Consider the following 24,393-nt stretch of genomic DNA (forward strand, 5'->3'; position numbering starts at 1 on the left):
GCAAGTAGGGAAAGCGCCCTGTGCCCCTCCATCCTGGGCCTTCATCGGTTTGCATTTTAACGGGATTTATGGCTGTGGGAGAACTCAGCAGATTTTCTGCAGGCAGCAGCTCATAGCTTAGAGAAGTAGGCCGTGACTCAGTGAGAGAGGCAGCCCCATCGTGAGAGTGAGAGAGAACAGAGGCAGGGTAAACGCAGAGCACCCCATGAATTTTTAAAGATCATTTGTAAAGTAACGGGAGCCTCCAGCCATGTGCCCGGGCGGATACCCTGCTCGGTTTCCTCTGGTAAGAGTTCGGCTTGGTGACTGATTGTACTTGGCAAACATTAGAAAGATTATGCATATAGAAAATGAGGGTGGTGATGGGTAGTAAGGAGGGTACATATTGCATGGTGCACTGGGTGTTATACGCAAGTAATGAATCATGGAACTTTACATCAAAAACTAGGGATGTACTGCATGGTGACTAACATAATAGAATAAAAAATTATTATAAAAAATTGTAGGTTAACACCAAAAAAAAGAAAGAAAGAAAGAAAGAAAAAGAAAGAAAGAAAGAAAGAAAGAAAGAAAGAAAAGAAAATGAGGGTGGGGGAGAGAAGGAGAAAAAAAAAGTGTCACTGATATATTTTCTGCTCTACAAGGAAAGATAGGAACAGGCTCCGATTCAGGGTGAATTGACAGGAGAAATATTTAACCAGAGATTAGAAAGTTCTAGGATGATGGATTTCCAGCTATTTCTCTATTAATCAATTAGGAACAATCTAGTCAATACTTTCGTATGAACCAACTGTGCTGTACAGTAGAGGTATTAGCCTTGTTAAATTATTGCAATCCCTCCCAGTGTGTTATTATGTGGAATGGGAAAATAGTGCAGGTAAGAAGAGATTTGCACCTATGCATGGATGATTTAATTGAAAGCCTACTAGGTATCAAGCACTGTGTTAGGTACGAGGATACAAACATGAGCAAGTTAGAATTCCTGCTCACAGTCTAATAGGAAACACAGGAAAGTAAACTGATAATTACAGCCATAAAGGAATATGTTCTCATCAGAAAAAGCACAGAGTGGTGTACTTATAGTTCTGAGCTAGATAGCTTGGGGGCAGATGGGCATCAGAAAAGCTTTCTGGAAGAGGACTCCTGAGCTGCACCTTGCAAATTAATAGAAATTTTGTAGGTGAAGAAGGGAAGGAAGATAGTTTATGCAGTGGGAACTATACGGGAAAGGCCAGGAGTCCAGAAAGAGCACCATCGGTCCGGAGAAGTGCACGTAGCTCATTAAGACTGGACAATAGAAGCTGAGACGGATGAGACAGGCAGGGAGCAGGAAACAAAGTCTTTAGGACACTGAGGAATTTGGACAATATTCTAAGGGCTATGTAAAGTCGCTCAGAGACTGCAAGGTGTGGCTTATTATAATCAGATCTGTGCTTGAGGAAGATCACTGTCTTCATGTAGGCAAAGGATTGGACCAAAGTCAGGGCATTAGCTATGAGGGAGGGGGCTGCAACCATAGGGACAGAATAACTGGATGATTCTGCAAAGGCCTCACGTCATAAGGTAAATAGCAGTAAGAATAGAAAGAAATACATACATTTGGAATCTAATGAATAGACTTGGTATGAGTAGACGTGCAGAAAAGGGGGAGCGAGGGGAATCAAAAGTAAGTCACTTGAGCCATTGAGAAAGTGGTGTGACAGTTGAGAGTCTGTATCCTGGAATCTCACTTCCCACAGCAGAGCCAGGGTTGGCCACAGACGATGTGATGTGAGCCAGTTAATTTGACTCACTTTGCACGTCTGTAAAAGGGTTGCTAACAATGGACCTCTCTCTCAAGGTAATTATTAAGATTTAGAGCAAAAATCCATATAAAGCATTGTGCATGGTGCCTGGAACATGGAAATGATAAGTGCTAGATACTATTGTTATTAATTGGATAGTGTAGTTTGCCTGAATGAGGACAATTAGTGGAGGAACACATTTCAGGGCAGTGAGCATATTACGTTCAGCTTTGCCCACGTTGCATTTGAAGTGTCTAGAGAATACAAGGGTAGAGTTTGAAATCTAGAGTTGGAGCTCAGAACAGACACCTGGCCTGGAGATACAGATTTGGAGCAGTCCGGGTCCGGCTGATTGGCTGGGGACTCTGGGTAGACATGATTATTGGGGGAAAAGAAACCCTCGAGTAGCCAGAATTCTGGGGAGAATGGGATGAAGAGCCCATAAAATAAACAAATAAAAGGAATAAATAAAATAATAAAATAAATAAATGGAATGACCAGAGAGGGAGGAAGAAAGCCAGGAGGAAGTAGAGTCACAAAAGCCAAAGGAGGAGACTTTCCATGGAGGTCAATAGAAAGAGGTAAAGATAACCGAAAAATCACCCCAAAAAGGCATTGGCAGCCTTTGTGAGTACAATTCCCATAAAGTATTAGGGGGACTACATTAGCTTTCACGAAGTTGTGAATGAATGGATTGGGGGGAGGCAGCAGGAAACTGGACAGGGAGTTGAGAGTAGACAACTTTTAACAAATTTGTGAGAGAGAAGGGTGGGTGGAGAGTGCACAGAAACGACAGGGGGAAAAAAGGTAGAGTATTTTTGGTCATTTTGTTTCCTGCTTAAAACAGGAGAAACCTGAAGCCTTTATTTATTTATTTTTAAAGATTTTATTTATTTACTTCAGAGAGAGAGAAGGAGAGCACGAGCAGGGGGAGGGTAGGCAGAGGGAGAAACAGACTCCCCACTGAGCAGGGAGCCTGATGAGGGACTCTGGGATCATGACCTGAGCAGAAGGCAGACACTTAACTGACTGAGCCACCCAGGTGCCCCAACCTGAAGCCTTTAACTCCTTGTGGGAAAGAGCTAAGCAGAGCGGGAGGAATTACTTGCAGGGACATGAGCCAGACGCCCTGTTGATAGGGCTCGGTCCCTGAGGAGGCACGAAGGGGCCCCAGCAAGAGCACAGGCAAAGCCATTACCTTGGAGAGGGGAAGGTAATGGCTCTTTCGTTTCCTGTCAGCAGGGACTGCATCTAACTCACCGATCCATCTGCAGCACCTAGCACAGTGTCTGACACGTAGAAGTTATCAACGAATGTCAGATAAATGGATAAATGCGTGACTTAAAGAGAATGAATGATACAGGAAAAGAGATCAGGACGATCAAGGTTGCAGATTATTCTTAGGTTATGGGCTAGGAGGTGACTCATTCTCACAAGCTGGTCTCTCTTTTCTTGGTGACCAGGATGGAAAATCATGGACTAAGCATGACGAGACAGTGGCGGAGGGAGGGACCGTGAGCAGAGGCACGACAGTTCATTGTGGGAAGTGGGAGGGGTAGATGCCAGGTGGGATGATGACAGGAAGAAGTCCCATTCATGCTTAGAAACTAGGAGCTGGTGTGATAGTCAGTGACAGGCAATCTGAATTTCTTAGTGACATCTAAACACTTTGCAGTGGGCCTGTTCTGGGACTCATTCCCAATAAACGTCTTAAGCAAATTAGGAAAATCCATCCCTTTGTTTTGGCAACCAAAGGCACTAATCCTGGAGGTCTTTAGGCGTGTGATGCCGTATTTAGATGAGCCATTTCATTACCCTCAAGGTTGTTTCCTTTTCTGTTACAAAGAATGACACCCCCACAACCAGTACAATTTATACTTAGCACTTCATTCCCTTTCACTGAGGCAAGGATCTTACGATAAAGATAAATACAAATTGACGCATTACCAAGGGCAGAGATTTCTACATTTGCCACAAAGCTCCATCTAGAGCCCTGCTTCCAAATGGCTAGCAGCCAGGTGCCTCAATAAATCCCTTACCCAAAAATATTGTGACTGGGACCAGTTCATGGGCTCTGACCCCTTCCTCAGGATCTTGAGCCGGGTCTCTGCTTTATCAGCAGCCTCAGCTGACATGTCTGGGGTTCACAGTCTTTTGCCTTCCCCTCAAACATCCTGGCTCTTTCCAATTTATCAGTGAAGGACGCTGGGAACATACTTAAAAGCAATTAGCCTTTTGATAAAAGGAACACTACTCCATTTTGCAGACAGTTCTTGACTTTGCTGCTGACTTTATCTCATAGGGAGAGGGCGTTATGAAGTGCAAATACTCTTAATAAACAGGGATGGGCGGAATCGAGGACGCTTGACCCTTCTCGTGTGGGTGCGAGCACACTGAGGCTCCATGCCTCACCAAGGCCCTTGCGATACTAAAGGCAAAAGCCAGAGAGGTTCCACATAATAATCCTTTCTCTCTCAGCGCACCACATCATTCACGATGTTTGTTTATTCCTGAGGGGAGCTCTCCCAACTCAAGGAGTCTGTGCCAGCCACTCCAAATCCAGTGTAGACCCAAACTTCAGACAGGTAGAAAGCTGCCGTTATGGACTGTGGCTTTTAAGCTAATGAACGGTTTCTGTTACTGGCTCCTTCCCCACTCCGCTCACTTCCTCAGAATAGTTAATTAGGAATGGTTATTAAATCACATCAGGTTTATGGTACCCACCCTAAACATGTTCTGATATAGACAATTATCCATGCATATATCACAGGTAGAAAATGCAGTCTTGGATTTATTTTTTTTAATCATGAACATTGAGGTACTGAAAGAAAACTCATGTTCCCATAATGCCCAGTTAGTCAAAAGACAGAGAATTCTGGGCTGTGACAATGTGAATTATCTTCTCAAATAATTCTTAGTGGTCAGGAAGACGTTCTTGATAATGTTGAAGGAAGGTACTCTGATTTTTGCAAATGGATGCGGAAATTTAAGTGCTCTTTCAGACAATCCTGCTATCTTTCATAAAGAGTGAAAGTAAAGCTATTGTAATTAGAATTCTGTTTATTCAAGGTTACCTTTCTGCCTCAGCTAAACTGACCCAATACAATCTCAGTATTAAGGATAGAGTCAAGTTCTTTAGTAATACTGAGGAATGTAAAGAATTCTTTCAAAAACAATAATTTATCACAAAGATGACTTGAATTATAAAAATTAGCAATGATAAAATTCACGAAACCGTTTTTCCTTAAAGAGCAGTAGAAACATCTTCATTCATGTTGGTAAGCTGTTACACGGTCATGCTAGGGAAATGCCGTGCACGAAAGCCTCGGTGGTGAGCAGCGATTCATTCCCTTGGGTACTAACGAGCCAGTATTTTATACATACGCCATGTTTGCAGTCATCAGAAAGATCTGAACATACTCGACCCTAGTAATGTACTGTAAATTTGTCATCAACTTTTATTTTACTCCAAAACCCCTGAGCAATAGGAGATGTTCCCTTCTGTCCAGAAGCACATCCCCACACAAATTGGAAACGGAGACAATGTTGCCAACTCCCTGAGAGCATGGAGAAGTTTGAAAATTTCCCCCAAGTGATCCTCAAAACTTCTGCATCCCAGTTGGAGTCACGGTCTAAATATTCTAGCTTAGATTCTTTAGTTAATGTCATGCACCAGGTTACTTGTCTGCTCTCCCTCCCACCGATGTAACCCGGGAAAGTGTGTCCCCGCTACATGGCTGTCAGTCCTGTGTCCGGGATTACTGAGCTTGGACTGTGCGCTCAGTATGGTGCTGGGGGGGTGTTTGCACAGCGTTACATTTGCACCTAGGATGTGGGTATAATTTATCCTCTGAGTTTTAAAGATGAGGAGTCTGAGATTAGCAACATTAGCCTCAAGGTCATCCAATCAAGAGATGGTGGAATATGGGATCGAATTCTAGCATCTAATCCATAGCCTCTGAGAGTAACACTATACTCTCTTTCCTCACACACTTGCCCACAGGACTAGTAGCTCAGAGATCAGGTGCAGATCTTAGGCCATATCTGCCTAAGAAAAAGGGCGCTTCTTATATAGGTGACAGTCACATTGATTCATGTGTTCCATAAAATGTGCTGAACACCTGCTTGACTGTGAGACCTCAGGAGCACAGTTGTAAACAAATAAGTTGCCTTGTCCCGTGGAACTTACTTTCTGACGATGGGGGAAACAGTATATAAACATTTACACAGTATATAAATATATACCCATAGTGTATCAGATATGGGAGACAAATGGAGCAGATGAGGAGGATATGAAATGATGAAATAGGAGGGAGACCATTTTAAATAGGGTAGTCAGAGATATAAAAATAAATAGCCCATTTTCAGAGTGCGGTGTTGTTTTGATTCTATATGCAGACACGAGCAAATGTCATCTATAAATCAATGCTTGAAACAACAGGATTTTTCCCTATTAATGGAATGTTAAAACACCAGGCCAGCCTCCATAAGTCATTTAGCTTTTATGCACAGTAACTATAGCACTGATACTCTTCAGTTATCTTTCATAAGCTTGTATAACACTTATTCTAGACGAAAAGGCATTCTCCATTCTAATTCAGAACCAGAAACCTTTTCCACTGGCAGGGATGGAGACCTCTAGGTAGGTCAGAGATTGAGAGAGGTTTGTGATCAGTGTTCCTTTACCCACACACAGTGCTAGTTCTCTTCATTTTTGTAAGAGGAAACACGACATCTACCTACTTCCACCCAAGCAACAAGAAACAGTTGCCTTTTTAGGGACAGATAGGACAAGAGGTGGCAGCCAGAGCGGTTCAAAACTGTCTGGATCCAATCCCAGCTTTGCCACTTGTAAGTGTAGACGGGCTCCCTCGCTGGTGACATGGATGTCATGGTCGCGCCTTCCTCACGATGCTCTTCGATGAGCTGATACGTAAATGAAACACTCAGAACAGGATCTAAGGCACAGCGAGTAATGAGTGATTTTTATTGTTAGTTTTAAAATTAGCTTTGCTTTTCTAGCATTTACTATGTTCCAAACACTACATAAGCCCTCGATCACCGTCGTCTCGTTTATCCACACAACTACCCTGGGAGATAGGTAAAATTTCTTTCACGACTTCTACTAAAGAGAAAATAGAGACTCAGAAATAGAAGTGGGCCCCCAGTCCAACAGCTGTGGAGTGCGGGAGCCAGGATTCAGGCACAGAGTGGCTGCTGCCGAAGAGGAGTAGCTGACATTGGACGATCAGGGGAGTCTGGTAGCTGAACCAGCGCCTGGCTAGCTCTGGGCCAGCGGGACCCGCCGCCGTCAGTCTGGAACTGCACCCTCTCCAGCAGGCTCCGGGACTGGGGTCTGCGGCACTCCCGAATCCAGCAGCCGGGGGAGCGCACATCTCCTGGGAAAGTGGCTCCCAGGATTATTTCAGGTACTGTATCAGTATGATATTTTTTCTAGGTGACATTTATTTAGAACGGTAATGCTCATGATAATTCTGTCATAAGAGAAATCAAATTTTCGATCAACACTTTGGTCCCCAGGCTGAGAGCCAGCATTATTTGGTCTGTATTTCTCATAGGACCTGTTGATAATTGGGTGGATAATTTGAGAAAATTAGCTGTAAATCACAATAGTGGTTCGATACAGGTTATATGCCATTTATCTGCTTTCCCAGAAGTATTGGACTATTCCAGGGGCAAACTAGGGTAATGGGCCAAATCCAGCTCCGTAGCTTGTTTTTCTAAATAACGTGCACAGCCACACCTACGAAATCTTGTGTCGTTTGCGGCTGCTCTCACGTTACAGCGGCAGAGTTGAATAGTTATGACAGAGACCGTAGGGCCCATAAAGGCTAAAATACTTACTGTCTGGCTCCTTATAATTAAGGTTTGCTGACCCTTGAACTATTCCTATTTAAAACCTCATTTGTGAAAATATTACATACTTAGTACAGGTCCATGATAGGTGCTCAAGAAATAAATTATAGATAGATATTAAACAAATATTACCAAAACAAGAATTACCAAAAAATTACCCAAAACAAGACAGTTCAAGCTTATCCCGAGCAGCCTAAATTAGCAGCTAGTGTATCCCCTCCCATCATCATGACTCTATATCCCCTGCAGAAAATGCTTTGCCCGTTATATGGGAGAATCCTTGATTTCAATGGGCTCTAAAAGTACACATTTAAGGTGCAGAGTGGCATCCAGAGAAACAGGTTTCTACAGCTTCATGAGGGACAGAGAAACCACAGATGACTAGATGTGACAGCAGACAGAGAAGCCAGTACAAGACTCATTGTCAAGGCAGGTTTGTATCTTTTGAAGGCAAAGCCCACTCTGGTATATATGAATACAGTATCCGTCAACATCAGTAATGGGAAATGACCTCAGCATAAATCACATTGACTTGGCTTCTCTTTAGTTGTTCGTATTTCCTAAGTTCTTCGTAACATTATATCCAACAATTGTTTATTTCCACAGAATAACAGGCTGTTCCCTGAAAATTTTCTTCACCATAATTCCAGTCTGATCTATCATGCCTCCTCTTTGAGACTGAATCTTTACACATTGATTTTAATTGTTAACTTCAAGCATTTTTTAATGCCAAACCTTGATTCAAGGGCTAGAGATAAAAATATGCAGTACACCCTATTCTTGCCATCAAGATCTTATATATCAGAAAAGAATTCAGACCCCAAATAATAATGACATTTGTGATTAGGACTGGAAGTACCAAACAACCATATGGAACTCCATGGAAGAAGCAATACTTTAGAGTAGCATTGGTGACTTGTTCATTCATTCATTCATTCATTCATTCATTCATTCATTTCTCGAATATTTTTGGCACCTACTAGGAAGCAGAGCCTCGTATTGCTCCTTGCATGTAGCATAGGTAGAAGCCATCATTCTAGAGACGAGAGAGAGACAAGAAACAAATAAACAAATGAAGCAACAGGATCCTCTCAGAATGGGGCTCTTAGTATACAGAAATAAGCAGCGAGATAAGAGAGAAAGCAACCTAGGAAAAGGTTCGTACCTGCCACTCTCTCTAGAAAGTTAATATTCTCTTCTCTGGATCTCTTTCTCTTCATCTATAAAATGAAAAGAATATGTGCTTCATAAATATTGCAATGATTAACTAATTCAGTAAAGTCCCTGGTGTTACGTTTAAGATACACTGAGTTCAGTGAGGAATTATTATTGTGGTGGTGTTGGCGGTTGTCATAGTCTCCCTACCAGTTAGTTAAATCCTCCACAGTTTCCCAGAGGTGGTTAAAATGATGTGCTGTTTATGGAAGCCCATACTCTGTGCGGACGCTTTACATAAATTACATCATGTATTCTTTACACTTACTCCTATTCCACAGATGAGTGTACTGAGGCTTACAGGCATGAGATATCTTGCCCAATTTTATACAGTTAGAGGCAGAACTAGAATTAGAATCCAACCTGGTCCCTCAACCACTATACCAATACCATCTGGACAATACCATTGAAAAGAAACTCTGATGACTTAATAATCTGTGTTAAGAGCTTGGACTTCATAGCACAGGCCCAACATGCTGTGGTTTGTATCATACACCTTGTAGACTCACGTAGGTTTTTAGTCAAACCGGTAAAAGCAGATACATGCAAGTAGCTCCCGGGTGGACGAAAGGTGGATAAAGCTAGCACCCCTTACCAAGGAGGCAGATTTCAAGACAGAGTAAGGAATATAACAGCACCTCATATCCGACAGCTATTGTATATGTTTCACTGTGTTTTCATGTCCTCCTTGGAATTAATCCTCAAACATACTATATTCACATATTAACTGAGACATCAAGACTCAGAAAGCTTTGAGGGGTAAATGATTGGCAAAGCTGACATTTCAAACCAAGTCTTCTGATTCTGAATCCCATGGTTAGCCATCAGAGAGCTAAAAATCAGTGAAAAGTGCTGAGTTTATGACTTGCTGAAGGAAAGAAACATATTTCCCCCACTTGGCTGTTGCGGTGAGTTCTTTAGGGACAGCTAGAAAATTTGCTCTGTACTGCAGCTAGGCCCAAGCATGGTGCGGGTGGTCTCTCCTGGGGTAGACACAGATAGAGAAGGAGCTGGCTGCCTTCCAGGTACTTTCCCCCTCATGATAAGGCCCTTTGTCCAAGATCTTTAGGAGCAAGACCGCTAAATGCCCACTAAAACTTTGGCAGACCTGAGAGCTTTACTTCTATTTAGAGATTGCCTCTCTTCCCCTCCATCGTTCACATTTTACAATTGAAAATACTCTCATTGATTTCGCATCCCTGCTGGGTGAGCTGAGGGATTGTGTGTCTGGATCATTGTCTACAGGGTTACCCTCACCAGGCTGTAGGGCCAGAGAGGCACAGGGGAGAGATGAGGTCGGGAAATGTCTCCCTCAGAAAGGATCGATACCTTCGTAGCAGTGTGAGAGCCCGCACCCGGATGCCCAGCTCACAGCCAGCCAAGATGCCTCATTCAGAATTCCTAAGGTCTGGTTCCAAAGAGGAAAATGATCAGAAGTAAACACATTCTAGAGAGCAAAGGTAAGAAAACCCATGCAAGGCGGTAGGACAGGCTTTTCCGCATGCTTAGTCATTCACCCGTAATTTACCTGGAAGAGAACATTTAGAAAAGGCTTGAGGAGCACACTCAACCCACAGCAGAGGCACCGGGGCATTGTTCCAGGACGGCTCATGAAAGACTTTAGAATGACATTTTATTTTCTACAATTGAGATGTTATTATAATTTGAATCCCAATTCTGCCAGCTGAGTTTTCTCCTTCCCAGCATGTTTCCAAACATCGGCCTCCTGTGAACAAGAAAACATCAAAGCAACAGGAGGGGAGCCAGCCTTTCATCTCCCACAACTATCAGACTGTAACCAATCCCGAAACCTCCACACTGCAATAGTTGCTAGTGTTGTGGGAAATTTTGTAGCGAATCCTCAAGTCTAGCTGCAAACTTTACCTGGCCCGGGGCTGTTTTCCGCTGCTAACAGGAGAGCCCACAAAATGGAAACATTAAAAAAAAACATGTTCCCTCAGAATTTAGTGGAGGAAGTAGGATAGCTCTGGTGGGTGCTGAGGCATAACCTTTGGGTGGAGCTAGGAGTTCATTTTTCATTCTCCCTATTCCACTCTGACAGTCTTCACCACTTCCAAACTCTCAACCCACCTTTGTTTTTGGTTTTGCAATCTTAAAAAAAAAATTTTTTTTTGATCCCCAATTCAAGGTATTGTAGTGAAGAGAAGAGGGAGACTTTTCAGTGAAATACACATGCCGGGAGAGTGTGGCTTTCATTCATCAGCATGGGACTTTCTCGGCATCAGTCTTGTCCTCTGTATGCAGAAAAAGTAGGGCTGATAGGGAGAAAACGCCAAGCGCACTGCCCAGCACACAGGAGGCATCGCGTGTATCTGAGCGCGCTCACTCCCTCTCATCTGCTTGTTCCTGTCGCTAGATTAGAATGCCTTCCATTTTCATCCCGTTTTCCTCATTCTTTTTTTGCTTATTCATTTGTTTTGTTATTTATTTATTTTTTATAATATTTTTTATTGTATTGTGTTAGTCACCATACAGTACATCCCTGGTTTCTGATGTAAAGTTCGATGATTCGTTAGTTGTGTATAACACCCAGTGCACCATGCAATATGTGCCCTCCTCACTACCCATCAACAGTCTATCCCATTCCCCCACCCCCCTCCCCTCTGAAGCCCGCAGTTTGTTTCTCATTCTAGACTGAAACATGTTAGGAAATGCTGCACAGTCGTCCTCTCACACAGACTCAGAGAATCTCAGAAAGTGAGGCTCACAGCCACTCAGGCTCTCTCTCACCCTGCGAGGTTCCGGTATAATTAAGCCCTGAACTCTAGTTCCACGAGCCAGCGTAGCTCAGTGTCCCATCACGTTTTCCACTCTTTGTGTGTTTGTACCTCCCTCTAACTTTGCTCTTGAAAGAAAGTGTGGGTTTTGACGGTTCATCCACATCAGACTTGGGTGCAGAGCTCTGTTTCCCATAAGTGTCCTCACACTTGGTGTTTGGTGATGCTTAGGAAAGCATCTGGGGGTGTCACGGAGGACGGGTCACATGGTGTTCTATATGGAAACACGTCCTTCTGCAACTCCACCTCTCAGCTGTGCTCAGGAGTCTTACCAAGGGCAGTGCCAGCTCATGACCGCCCAGGCACATACAGCCCACCCTGGGAAATAGAGCCCAATTTCCTGTCCCCACAAATGTCTCGCTCAGAAAACTGCTCTGCTCAACAAATCTGCTTTCCCAGCACCTCTACAATTGTGGAGACATTTTTTTTTTTTTACAATTTCACTGGATGCACCACACTTACAAATTTATACTTAAAAATCTTGTATCACCATTTATTTCCTTAATCCCTCCTTTTCCCTTAACCCCTACTTCTTCCTCAAATGTCGCCAAATATAACCAAAATTTCCCTATTGTGAATCTCTGCTACTATTTTCATGGACACTTTTAATCAGAATGGAGTCCAGAAAATACTCTGTAATTCTAGCCGGAATGGCTCTAAGTTCTTAATGGCATATTTAGATATAGTACTTGACAGGTGGAGTCAAGAACCCATGTATTAGCATCCCTGGGTGGCTTCTTGCCAAGAAATCTATACGTAATCCACAAGGCAGGATTTGACAGTCCATGATCTCCCCACCATGAATCACCACTCGGAACTTATTCACTTTTATTTTACTTTAACTGACTTTGAGTTGATTCCAAGCCCTTTGGTGGCCCCATTATTCAATTTTTAAACCCCACCAATGATCTCACTCCATAGTATGAAGCACCCCCCATTGATTATAACTGTCTTTTAAAAACTGCATTGCCAGACTCTAAGTCAAAACAAAGAAGAACCCATCTGGAAGAGGAAAATCCCAGAGCTCCCAATCAGTGTAGAAGCTTACCTAAATTCAGATTCATATAATTGTCTCCTCAAGTTTATTCTTCACCCAGCTCAATTAATGTAACAAAATGCAAAGGGTCATTGATCACTTTGCTGAAGGCCATCCGAGAGCAAAATATTCCCAGTAACAGAACACTTTGTTAAAATACAGCAGTGCAGGAGAACATGGACAGGATCCAAACACAGAACGTATTGTTACTCTTCAAAGAACGGCATTGGAATATTAAAGCTAACTGTTTTGTATTCATTAACCAAGAGAATGTTTCCAGAAGGAAGTACACTTTAGAAATTGGGAATATTCCGGGCAGAAATACAAGAACTAGAACACTTTGCTAATTTAAAGAGTCCTAAACCTACACACAGCTCCACAATTATATTTTAACATTTGTAAAAAATAAATATTTACTCAGCAGTAATTCAGATGTTCACTGAGCACTTATTTACTATGTGGCAGGCACGGTTACTAAGGACTTCTCCCAACCATTTGTGTACTAGAGAGCCAATAAGAGTCTGTTGTTGATTTACTCGGTCATGAAGCCAAAAACAGAACTGTGGTGTTATACAATGAAGGATCCGAAACAAGTAAAGAGCCTATGATCCACAAATTAAAGTTACCTGCTACTGACGCTCTTAAAGATCATTCATTATAAAGTTGGTAAATAGTCTTCCAACACCGGTTATCGATACGGCTGTCATCTCCTGTTACATGGCTTTGCCTTTTTTTTTTTTTTAAAGATTTTATTTATTTATTCGACAGAGATAGAGACAGCCAGCGAGAGAGGGAACACAAGTAGGGGGAGTGGGAGAGGAAGAAGCAGGCTCATAGTGGAGAAGCCTGATGTGGGGCTCGATCCCATAACGCTGGGATCACGCCCTGAGCCGAAGGCAGACGCTTAACCGCTGTGCCACCCAGGCGCCCCACATGGCTTTGCCTTTTTAGTTTTAAGAAAGCTTTTCCACAGTAGTTAAGATTGCCCTGCAATCTTTATATTCTGCCACTGAATTTCCACCAAATGTTTGACTGGACCCTGCCTGGTACCTGTTATTAAATAATTTTTATTTCGGCATTCCTTTGGAAACTTCTATAGATGCAGTCTTTAAATTGACAGTACTCCTAAAAGAGGATTCAGTTATTCGTTTTCTTCTCAAGGTGATGCAGCAATACATCTCAATGACTCAAGTTCTTCAACAATATTTCAGTTATAATAAACTTGAAAAGGGAAAACAATAAAAGGTTAGGGAAGCCGGGGTTCTGGGTCTAGAGAGGCACCATGTCCTTAATTAGCTACAGGAAGTTAAAATGAATTCTAGTAATTTCTTCAGCACTTCAGGAACCTGCATCCTCCCTGTGAACACAGCAGTTAAGATGATTACCGACAATCACTGCTATCAGGAAGTGAACATATTCCTGTAGTTCATCAGCACCTTGAGGGAGACTATGCTCCAGGTACTATTTCCCTTTGCCTGGCCTTACAATCCCCGCATAACAAAATCCAGTTATGTGAAAACGATCACAAGCGTGTCTGAATATTGTGTTACCATGAGTAACATAGAAGTTAGATTTTCTTAGAATGTTGGAACTGGAGAAACTTTTGGGAGAAATATAGATTATACATTTACTGATGCTGGAAAACGAGGTTCAGATGAAAGTCATGTGATCTGCCCAATGTGTTCAGGGTCAGAGAGGGATTGCGAAACCAAGATTCTACACAGCAATTCCACCTCTTTCTTCCATGCTCACCGGACTTTGCCCTTCACTGACATACAGCAGTTTGCCGTGGCCTTTCTCTCCCAAGGAAGAATGTCTAGATGATAGCAAGACCCACAACCACGCACAGAATCTTTTCTCAATCATACATAAAATCAAAAGTCAGAATTGTTTTCTGAATCAACACAGGAATTCCAACTAAGTCTTCCAGAGAACTGAGGTATCAATCAACTCCTATGACTTCCTGGAGAGACTAATAAACCAATCTCTGATAATTAATCAAAATGTCCCCAAATCCCATGTAACCAGATCCTCACAAATGACATGCTACTAATTGGACTGTGACCCCAGAAATAGACGTTCCCATTTTATTTTTGATTCCATTTTATTACTTTTGCATTTTAAATTTTATTGTTTTTTTTTTTTTTTTCCCTAGGAAATAAATTGGTGTGAAGGATCCCTATCTGCCTTGTTATGACAACTTTCTTCTCCCTAATCAGTACTTTCTAAATGTAGCACTCTGATTTGGGGCAAAAAAACACACGTAATCCCAGGACTACCGACGATTCCTGCCAACAATATTAGCCTTTCCAAGTTTTTCATAAACATTATTTACAACAATTAGAAGTCTTCGACTCAGTATATATGTTGATTTCTGTAATTATCTAGAAAGAAAACTAGTTGTAGTATCAAAAGACCTTAATCCCATAACTAGCTTTGCTGCTTATTTGTATATATGACATGTATGACCTTGTTTCTCTGCTTCTCTGAGCTCAGTTTCCATCCCTCATCAATGAAATGGGAACAATCACACCTGTCCTACAGATTTCATAGGGATATAAATGCAAAATGGCTTGATGACAATGAAAGTACTTTGTTAACACCAAGGAATTAAACAATAGCTGCTATTAGGACTCCATTCAAGATTCAGGGTATTGACAAGAAAGGTGAAATTTTCTCCTGCATTATCTTGGAATCTTAGATCAAGTGTGGATAAGAAAAAGGGGAACATATTGAAAAAGTGGTTTTTGTGTATACGACTGAGAAGAGGCCAACCTTACCACTTGTGTACTCCATGCTATTCCCTATTCAAGAACACAGTTTTTCCAATTCTCTTTCTTTCTCTCTCTCCTGGATCACAAATTTCTCCTCTCTGTGGAATTGCTCCCCAAGCAAACAAAGATATAATATCTTCCATTTTTGAAAAAAATAAATGGACTCTGCAGCTCCCTCTTACAACTCTTCTGTTTTACCAGTCTCTTTTCTAGCAAAACTCTTTAAAAAACGTTTATAGTCACTACTACTTCTCCCACCTCCTCTTGAACCCACTCCAAACAGGCTAGCCTGACAAATGAAAGTTTTTATTAATATAAATAAATAATGAATTTCTCCAAAAATACCCATTTCCTCTCGTGCTTTTCTGTCTTGCAGTTGTTCTCCAATTTTCAAAAGCAGCCTAAGACTACATCCCAACTGTTTTAGATTCATCTTTATTCTATATCTTTTTTGAGTCCTAATGTATCTGTCATATCAATTAGTATTTTTCGCTAGGTATTATATTAATGATTATCTCTTGGAATTGTTTCAATTATTAAATGTTTAACATTCCTGAATGAGTTACAACTTAAAAAACAATATAGAACCATTCCCAAGTATACACCCCAGGAAAATAAAAACATAATGCGCATAAAAACTTGTACACGAATGTTCATAGCAGTATTATTCATTACAGACAAAAAGTGCAAACCATCCTCATGAACGGGTAAATAAAATGTGGCATATACATAGGGTGGAATATTATTCAGCAATAAAAAGAAGTGAAGAACTGATACATACCCCGATAGGGATGAAACTTAAAACGTTTGCTAAGTGACAGAAGCCAGTCATACTACAAAAAATTAAGTCTGCCCATATGAGATGTTCAGAATAGGCAAATCCATGGGCCCATAAATATATTAGCGGCTGCCGACAGCAACCTAGGCCTGGGGAAGGTGGGCGTGACTTCTAATGGGAATGGGGTTTCTTTTCAGGATGATGAAGATGTTCGAAAATTAGAGTGTGGTAATGGTTGCACAGCTCTGGGAATATACTAAAAACTCTTGAATTATACACTCAAAGTGGGTGAATGTAATTATATGTATATTATATCTCAATAAAGCAATGTATGAGGTTAACATTAGTCATAAGTCAAGTTGATAACATGTACTCTTGATATATTGTGTTGAGAATGGCAGTTCACCTCTGCGGCCTTCCTCCCCCAAATCTATCACTTCATTCTAAGCATGAGAAAAATAGCAGCCAAGCTCAGCTTGAGGGATAGTCTATAAAACACCTAACTGGTACTCCTCAAAACCATCAAGGCCATTAAAATTATGGAAAGTTAGAGAAACTGCCACTTCCCAGAGGAACCTAAGGAAATGTGATGACTAAATATAACACAGTATCCCGGATAAGATCCTGGAGCAGAAAAAGTGCACCAGAAAAAAAACTAACGAAATTTGAATAAAGTATGAAGTTAACTAACTCCATAGAAAAAGCATCATAATCGGTTTGTTAATTGTGACAAATGCACCACACCAATATGAGGTATTAGGAATAGGGGGACTTCAGTGTGAAGTATCTGGAAACCTGTATTATGTTTGCAACTTTTCCATAAATCTAACCCTTTTTAAAAAAGCAATGTACAAACGTTAGTTAATAGTTTTAGAACTTGTAGTAAAAGTCGTAGTACTAGTAATAGGGATAGTAGTTAGCAATACAAGGATCCTCAGCAGGCTGAAATAGAGAACTTAACTAGCCTGGTTTTTCACATGCAGCACATACATGCCACGCTGAACTAGTGCCCCCGAAGGAACCATAATCTCAACTTTCACAATCAGAAGATAGAAATCTGTCCAGTGCACATTAAAAAAAAAAAAAAAAAGGAAGAAAAAAAATCCTTAGTAGGGTCTTTATCTAGAGGTTTTATAATGATTACAAAATGGTGTGTTTAGAAGGACTGAATCCAAACTCTTATAAGAGCTATACACCACTATTCCACATAATTAAATATAATGAAGAGTAAAATATGTAATGTAAGGCTGATTTCAGATAACCCTCGTGAGAAAGATAACCCTTCCCCACAGTGGTCAAGGACAGAGGCCCTTGCTTAGCTCCTCCTGTTCCCGTCCTGCTCTTCTCCTCAACCATCTCTGTATGCAATCTCTCTCTCTCAACACTATTTTTTAATCAATTGATTAAATTTAATCAATTTAATCAGCCTCATTTCTTGTCCTCACTATGCTGTGCCAAAGTGGCTGCCTACCTCCTTATTACTAAAATGGCGTCATGGAGCTGACATTTTCAGAACTCAACACTGTATCTCCTTTGACAGCCGCATCTCTCCCTCTGTCCTAGCAATGGAAGGCCAAGCATCACCTCATCAGATAAAAATGATGACTTTGGTAATGGCCTCCACAAGCTTCCTAGAGAAAGAGATAGAGCTCCACCTATTCACATGATCTACAATTGGAACTTGCATACTAAATTTTTTTAAATATTTATTTATTTACTTGAGAGAGAGAGAGAGCACAAGCAAGAGGGGCAGAGGGAGAGAGAATCTGAAGCCGACTCAGTACGGAGCACAGAGCCCAACATGGAGCTCCATCTCATGACCCTGAGATCAGACCTGGGCTGAAACCAAGAGTTGGCCGCTCAACGGACTGCACCACCCAGGCACCCCAGAACTTGCATACTAAATTACTTCTGGTCCCCATGACAGGCCTCACTATCTCATGCCTCCAGACTGCCACACACAGCCAGTCTCTGCAGGAACACTTTTCCTGCCTCTCTTTACCTCCAGATTTTGGCTTAGACGTCACTGAGACCAGAAAGCCCTCACGAACCACGCCTTGACCTCATGTCCAGATCAGGTGCTCTCATAGAATAAAAAGTTTCTCTGTCTTTGAATTCATCACAATGTATTATAACTACCCATCAGGTTATAAGATACATGAAGCCATTGGCAATGTCTCTCTGGATCGTTGTCGAATCCTCAAGAGCCAGGACGCTGACTGTACATAGGAGGGATGCAAATGAATCTCCTAAATGAATGGATAAATTTCTTCCCAATCAAAATATATTATAAGATCATTTTCCCCTGAAGATTGTGTCATACTGTTTCTCAGGGAACTTTACATCCTGGTACAGAGGCTTGTAAAGAAGCCATCTTTCATCTCATCACATATCTGAGGCATTGCCCTAGCAAAATTGTCAATGCTTAAAAACAATGGCCCAGAGATATTTTCGGATTTGCATCTTTGTCACTTTATTTGGGATAAGGAATAGCAACAGAACTAAAACTTCAACAACAGTGTATGAAAGATGATCTCTAGAACATTATTTTTCTAGGTACTTGCTTCTATATTGAATAAGAGCTATTAAAATCCAAGCTATGGGGGGCACCTGGGTGGCTCAGTTGTTAAGCATCTGCCTTTAGCTCAGGTCATGATCCCAGGGTCCTGGGATCGAGCCCCACATTGGGCTTCCTGCGCAGTGGGAAGCCTGCTTCTCCCTCTCCCTCTGCCCCTGCTTGTGTTCCCTCTCTCGCTGTCTCTCTCCCTCTGTCATATAAATAAATAAAATCTTAAAAAAAAAAAATCCAAGCTATGGATACACTAAAAACTTGTGAATATTTCAGAAAGTCATTAAACTCAATCAAAGATATTGGGAATTAACTAAAAATAATTATGAGTGGGATTAAATGTATTCTGTATTATCCCACTGGAGATGTATTTTCCACTTGATCAATTTTAGAAACATCATTATATTTGTTTTACTCCATGCTTCCTTAAATTTTAAAAGTATATTTATTTCAACAAAAAGTTGCAATGTATTAAGGACTCACTTTATTAATTAACGAATCTTCACTTAAAAGAGATTTTGTAATGTTAAAAGATAAAATGTTTGCAAAAATCCTCTAACAAAATTTTGGAGTATTAAAATCTAGAAAAGGATCATGGCTACATATATTGAAATAAGTTTTTCTCCATGCCCAAATTTATTCAACATTTCCTGGGGCTATCTTATGTCACACACTATACTAAATCCCTGAGGACAAAGAAGTTAATAAATTTACCCATCCCCTGAAGAAGCTTACCATGTATTAGAGAGATGGACAAATATAGATCATTGCAATAAAAAGTTTTGGTAGTGATGTCAAAGTTTGCCTGGGGGAGCTGTGGAAGTACATGGCAGAGATATTAACCTTGAAACATGTGGCTTTTCTTAAAGACAATGCTTCCTCACTGACATTAAGTGAAAAGAGGTAGGTAGGTATTAAGTGTGGGTTCGATGCTTCACCTGATAATTGTAGAGAAAAACACAAAGACAGATGAAATTCAAACTTTAAGTTTGGAAATTTAGCAGCAATACGTATGTTGGATTTATGCTTACAAGAAGTTAAATGTTTAAGTGACCACGACGGGGATAACACAGTAGAAATTGGAACTGCAGGGGCGCCTGGGTGGCACAGCGGTTAAGCGTCTGCCTTCGGCTCAGGGCGTGATCCCGGCGTTATGGGATCGAGCCCCACGTCAGGCTCCTCCACTATGAGCCTGCTTCTTCCTCTCCCACTCCCCCTGCTTGTGTTCCCTCTCTCGCTGGCTGTCTCTGTCTCTGTCGAATAAATAAATAAAATCTTTAAAAAAAAAAAAAAAAGAAATTGGAACTGCAAAAGACTTTCATAGAGAGAAAGAGCAAAGGATAAAGGAAAGAGCATGGGCTTTGGCTTACGTAGCTTAGGTTGAATCACAGCTTTGTCACTAACTACTCACTCATGCGTCTTTCGACAAATCACATACATTCTGTAAACCCCAATTTCCCCATATGCAAATGAGCGAATACTAGCTTACACATGGAGTTGTTATAAGCATTAAATAAAGACAATGTTTACATATCTTTATGACAAACCATCATAAAGAACTCAAATGTGATGGTAGCAATCTCATTGTTTAGCAAGCAGAGCTTCAAATATAGGGTGCTTTGTCCTTGGCAAGGGGTGGGAGGATGTTGGCAGGGGCGAAGCAGTGACCTGATGTCAGAGAACCCGGAGCACTAGACAGGAGACAAAGGCAGGGATGTGAGTGAGGATGATGATAACATGGTAATTACTATAGCTCCTTCCAAACTCAGAATATTTATCACAGAATTAAGTCTTTGATTTCCTAGGACCAATTAAAGTATTTACTCATAATCTTAAAAGTCTGCTCAGAAAAAAAATAGGCTTTAGCTAACCTCTTGACTGAGTATCCTTCTTATCTCTGAAAGAAGTCAGAATCTCTGGAATAATATTTTACCTGGTCTTATATGAACTGATGTGAAAACTATACCTTCTCACAGAGAACAACTTCTCTATCCCCAGTGAGCAGAATATGAAGTGTAACTACCCTCCATGCACTGAGTCCGAAGAGAAGCTCAGGCAACAGTGAGTGAGGCAGAACAGGGGACTTGGGGCACATTCTTGGAGGACAGGGAGAGCTTCAGGAAAGGGCTAAAATGGCCCTAGAAGGGAGGGAAACGGTAACTTGAGAGTAGGTGGATAGCTCATACGTGGCACTGCAAGGAAGTAGTAGGAGTTGTTCAAAAAGAGATAGTAATGTTAAAAAAAAATAAAAATAAAAAAGGACAAAGGCTACTTTGCCCACAGATGAAAAGTCTTACAGCAAGTATTTGGAGAGCCAAGGGAAGAGGCAATTACTATAGCTCCAGGAAGAATCACGACAAGAAAGTAGCATTACTCCCACCATGTAGGATGCAGGGGACTTCCTATGGAGGTGGAGAAGACACGGCTAAGAGCAAGACAGAGCCCCAGGATCAGGAGACTAAAAGTGCTCGGGAGAAAGGGGAGGTTTTCCAACACGGGAGATCAAGACAGATTCTATTACCAGGATTAGGTACAAGGTTGGGCGGTAATTTATAGTAGGTCCTGATGACAGAGCACGTGTCTAGATGTAGAATCTTTTTTCTACACTAACGACCTTTAAACAGCCCTCTCTCAAATGCCAGCAAGCTAGAGGCTGCTAGTACTATCTTCAGGAAAACAGCTGGAAGGTCAAAAGGACAAGAGGGGGCGGGGTTGGGGGGGAGAATCTGTTCCTTCCATTTTTGGGTAGATTTCAAGTTTAGAACATCTAGAAAGTCTGGGCCAAGGAAGCTGAAATTTCTCAAAGTCTGTGAGACGAAAGATAACTGAAAATTTATTTTATTTTATTTATTTATTTTTAAAGATTTATTTTCAAGTAATCTCTACACCCAACATGGGGCTTGCACTTATGACCCCAAGACCAAGAGTCGCATGCTCCCCTGACCGAACCAGCCAGGCTCTCCTGAAAACTTATTTTAAAATGTATAAAGTGTTGCTTTTGAAGAAAAGCAATCAATGATTATCTTCTCTACCTTAAGATAACCACTGCTACAATTTTAGTATGTCCTTCATAGAACTGAAACATTACGGTCTCTTTATATTGTCATTAATCAAAGGGTAATATTTCCACAGTGCTTTAGAGTTTCAAAGCCCTTATCATGTTCATTATTTTTAAATTTTATTTTCTCAATATCTCTATGAAGTAAATGAACAGTACGATCAGGCATATTTTCAGATGTAGAAAAGGAGGTACAGGTGAATGACTTCATTAAGGTCCTAAAACCACTTAACATGGACAAAACCAAATGCTTGAACTCTGAGCCCAGGTCAATCTCCAGAATCTGCTAAACCACGCTCTTGGCTAATCTTGTCCCTGGGCAATCTGGGATATTAACCTCCTCCTACGCATTGTCCTAGCTCCTGTGCATTGCTTGTTCCTAGGAGGAAGGTCAGCTCTATGGAAAATTTCAAACTTTGTTTTCTCTGTCCTGCATCTCCCTTAACCCTGAAGGAAAGCTGCCCAGTGGGAAGAGCAAGGCTTTGGGTCCAGGCTGACTTGGATTCCAACCCCGACACTAAGGCTCCACCACTTCCGCCGAAGTACTTACCAGCACCTACACTTCATTTTCTAATTTGAAAACTGGAAGATGCAATACCTATTTTGGAGGATTTTCGGCCTCTTAAATGTGATAACATATGTAAAGCAGCTAGTCTAGTGTCTGGAGCATAGCAGACATTCAATAACCATTGGCTTTTTTAAAAGACATTTTATCCTTTTCAAACTATTATGTTACCTCATTTGATTTAGGGGAGCAATATCGGCTCCATTTTACAGACAAGCTATAAATAGGTTAAGATCATTTCTCAGGGCCACATATAAGGTAAGGAAAGATGGGATTAGGCCCTAGGTCTCCTAACACTTGTCACAGCCATTTTTGGTGGCCTGCGTCACATTCTCTTAGCTGGTCTCTGATTTCAGCCATTGCTACAGTGGATGGTTCCTGCTTGCAGAAAACATCCTGCTTCTGGTATCCACTGTCCCCTGTCTATCTTCTCTGCCTCAAGGTTCTTTCTAAAGTCCCCATGAGTTCCCAGTGTGGGAGAATCCTGGAGGTGTGGGCCAGTTAAAGCCCCTAGGGCACTCCTCAACGAAGGGGAGATTGGCGGCCAGCGGATAGATGCCCCGGCCTCTCTTTCCCTGGACAGATAACCCTGAAATGCATTACTTGATCCACAGTTGCCCACAGGGGGAGCCATTGCAAGTATACACCCTATCTTAGCTTTTCTTCTATCACACCCTCTTTTTTACCCTAATCCTGCTTCCCGGGTTGATATCACAAATGAACTGCCTGAATTAAGTCCTTGTCTCAGACGGCATCTCAGGAACTAATGGTTGGCAGGACTTGGGGGGGGGAGGTATTTTATTTTCATTTGTTTGTTTGTTTTTTCATTTGTGTTTGCACTGCATTTCTCTTTATTTCTCCATAGGTCACCAAGATGCTGGCAGTGGTTGTAATTCTGTTTGCCCTTTTATGGATGCCCTACAGGACTCTTGTGGTTGTCAACTCGTTTCTCTCCAGCCCTTTCCAAGAAAATTGGTTCTTGCTCTTTTGCAGAATTTGCATTTATCTCAACAGTGCCATCAACCCGGTGATTTACAACCTCATGTCCCAGAAATTCCGTGCAGCCTTCAGAAAGCTCTGCAACTGTAAGCAGAAGCCAGTGGAGAAACCCGCTAACTACAGTGTGGCCCTAAACTACAGTGTCATCAAGGAGTCCGATCATTTCAGCACCGAGCTTGATGATATCACTGTCACTGACACTTACTTATCTGCCACGAAAGTATCTTTTGAGGATACCTGCTTGGCTTCTGAAATAACCTTTAGCCAAAGCTGATTCATGAATGAGAAGAAAACGGACCACAGAGTAAATGAGAGTCTGTGCCGTTATCACCCGGAGAGGAAACAGCCAATACTCGTCCATGGAGACAGGGCAGATAAAGCCTTTGCCAATGCTGTAATAAATCCTGGCCCAAGATCCTTTAACGCATAAGAATGATTCATATTTTCCTTCTAGTATCACAAAAATGTTTTCCCCAAAATGGAGCAGATTGTGAAAGAGCCAAATGATAGAAACTGAACGTGTAGCTCTTTCCATTTAATCTGAGAAAGTCACTATATTTTCTGGGGCTGTGAAGTTTAGATAAAATCTAGACATTGATAAAACATTTTTCATAGTAAATGTAATATCTCAAACTCCCCCAAATTGTTGGTACATTTGGTAATTTGGCAACGTGTAAATGTTTAAATGTTTGCATTTAGCATTTCATGTTAACACAGTATAGTGCTATTTCATACAGGGAAAAATAGAAAAAAAATATTTTTTGAGTAAAAATAAGATTTCAAATAGAGTCACTATATGAAAAACAGAAACAAATGTCATAACCCTTATAAAATTCTGAGATGATTTTTTTAACTCAAGTGTGGTTGGCACACAGTTGAGACATTAGTTCCAGGCGTACAACGTAGTGATTTGACAGCTGTATACAGCATGCTGGGCTCC

General features: G+C 41.3%; 1 protein-coding gene across 1 annotated transcript in view; it reads left to right on the forward strand.

The window, feature by feature from the left end:
- TRHR (thyrotropin releasing hormone receptor) overlaps window positions 1-23,727 on the forward strand; it is a 37,016-nt gene extending 13,289 nt beyond the window's left edge. The window contains exon 2 of the mRNA XM_008689262.2: window positions 23,320-23,727. Within this exon, the coding sequence (XP_008687484.2) occupies window positions 23,320-23,727 (408 nt within the window). The remainder of the gene's footprint in view (window positions 1-23,319) is intronic.
- Window positions 23,728-24,393: the final 666 nt, after the last annotated feature.

Source organism: Ursus maritimus, unplaced genomic scaffold (genome assembly GCF_017311325.1).
Source record: "Ursus maritimus isolate PB19 unplaced genomic scaffold, ASM1731132v1 scaffold_9, whole genome shotgun sequence".
Taxonomy (NCBI): domain Eukaryota; kingdom Metazoa; phylum Chordata; class Mammalia; order Carnivora; family Ursidae; genus Ursus; species Ursus maritimus.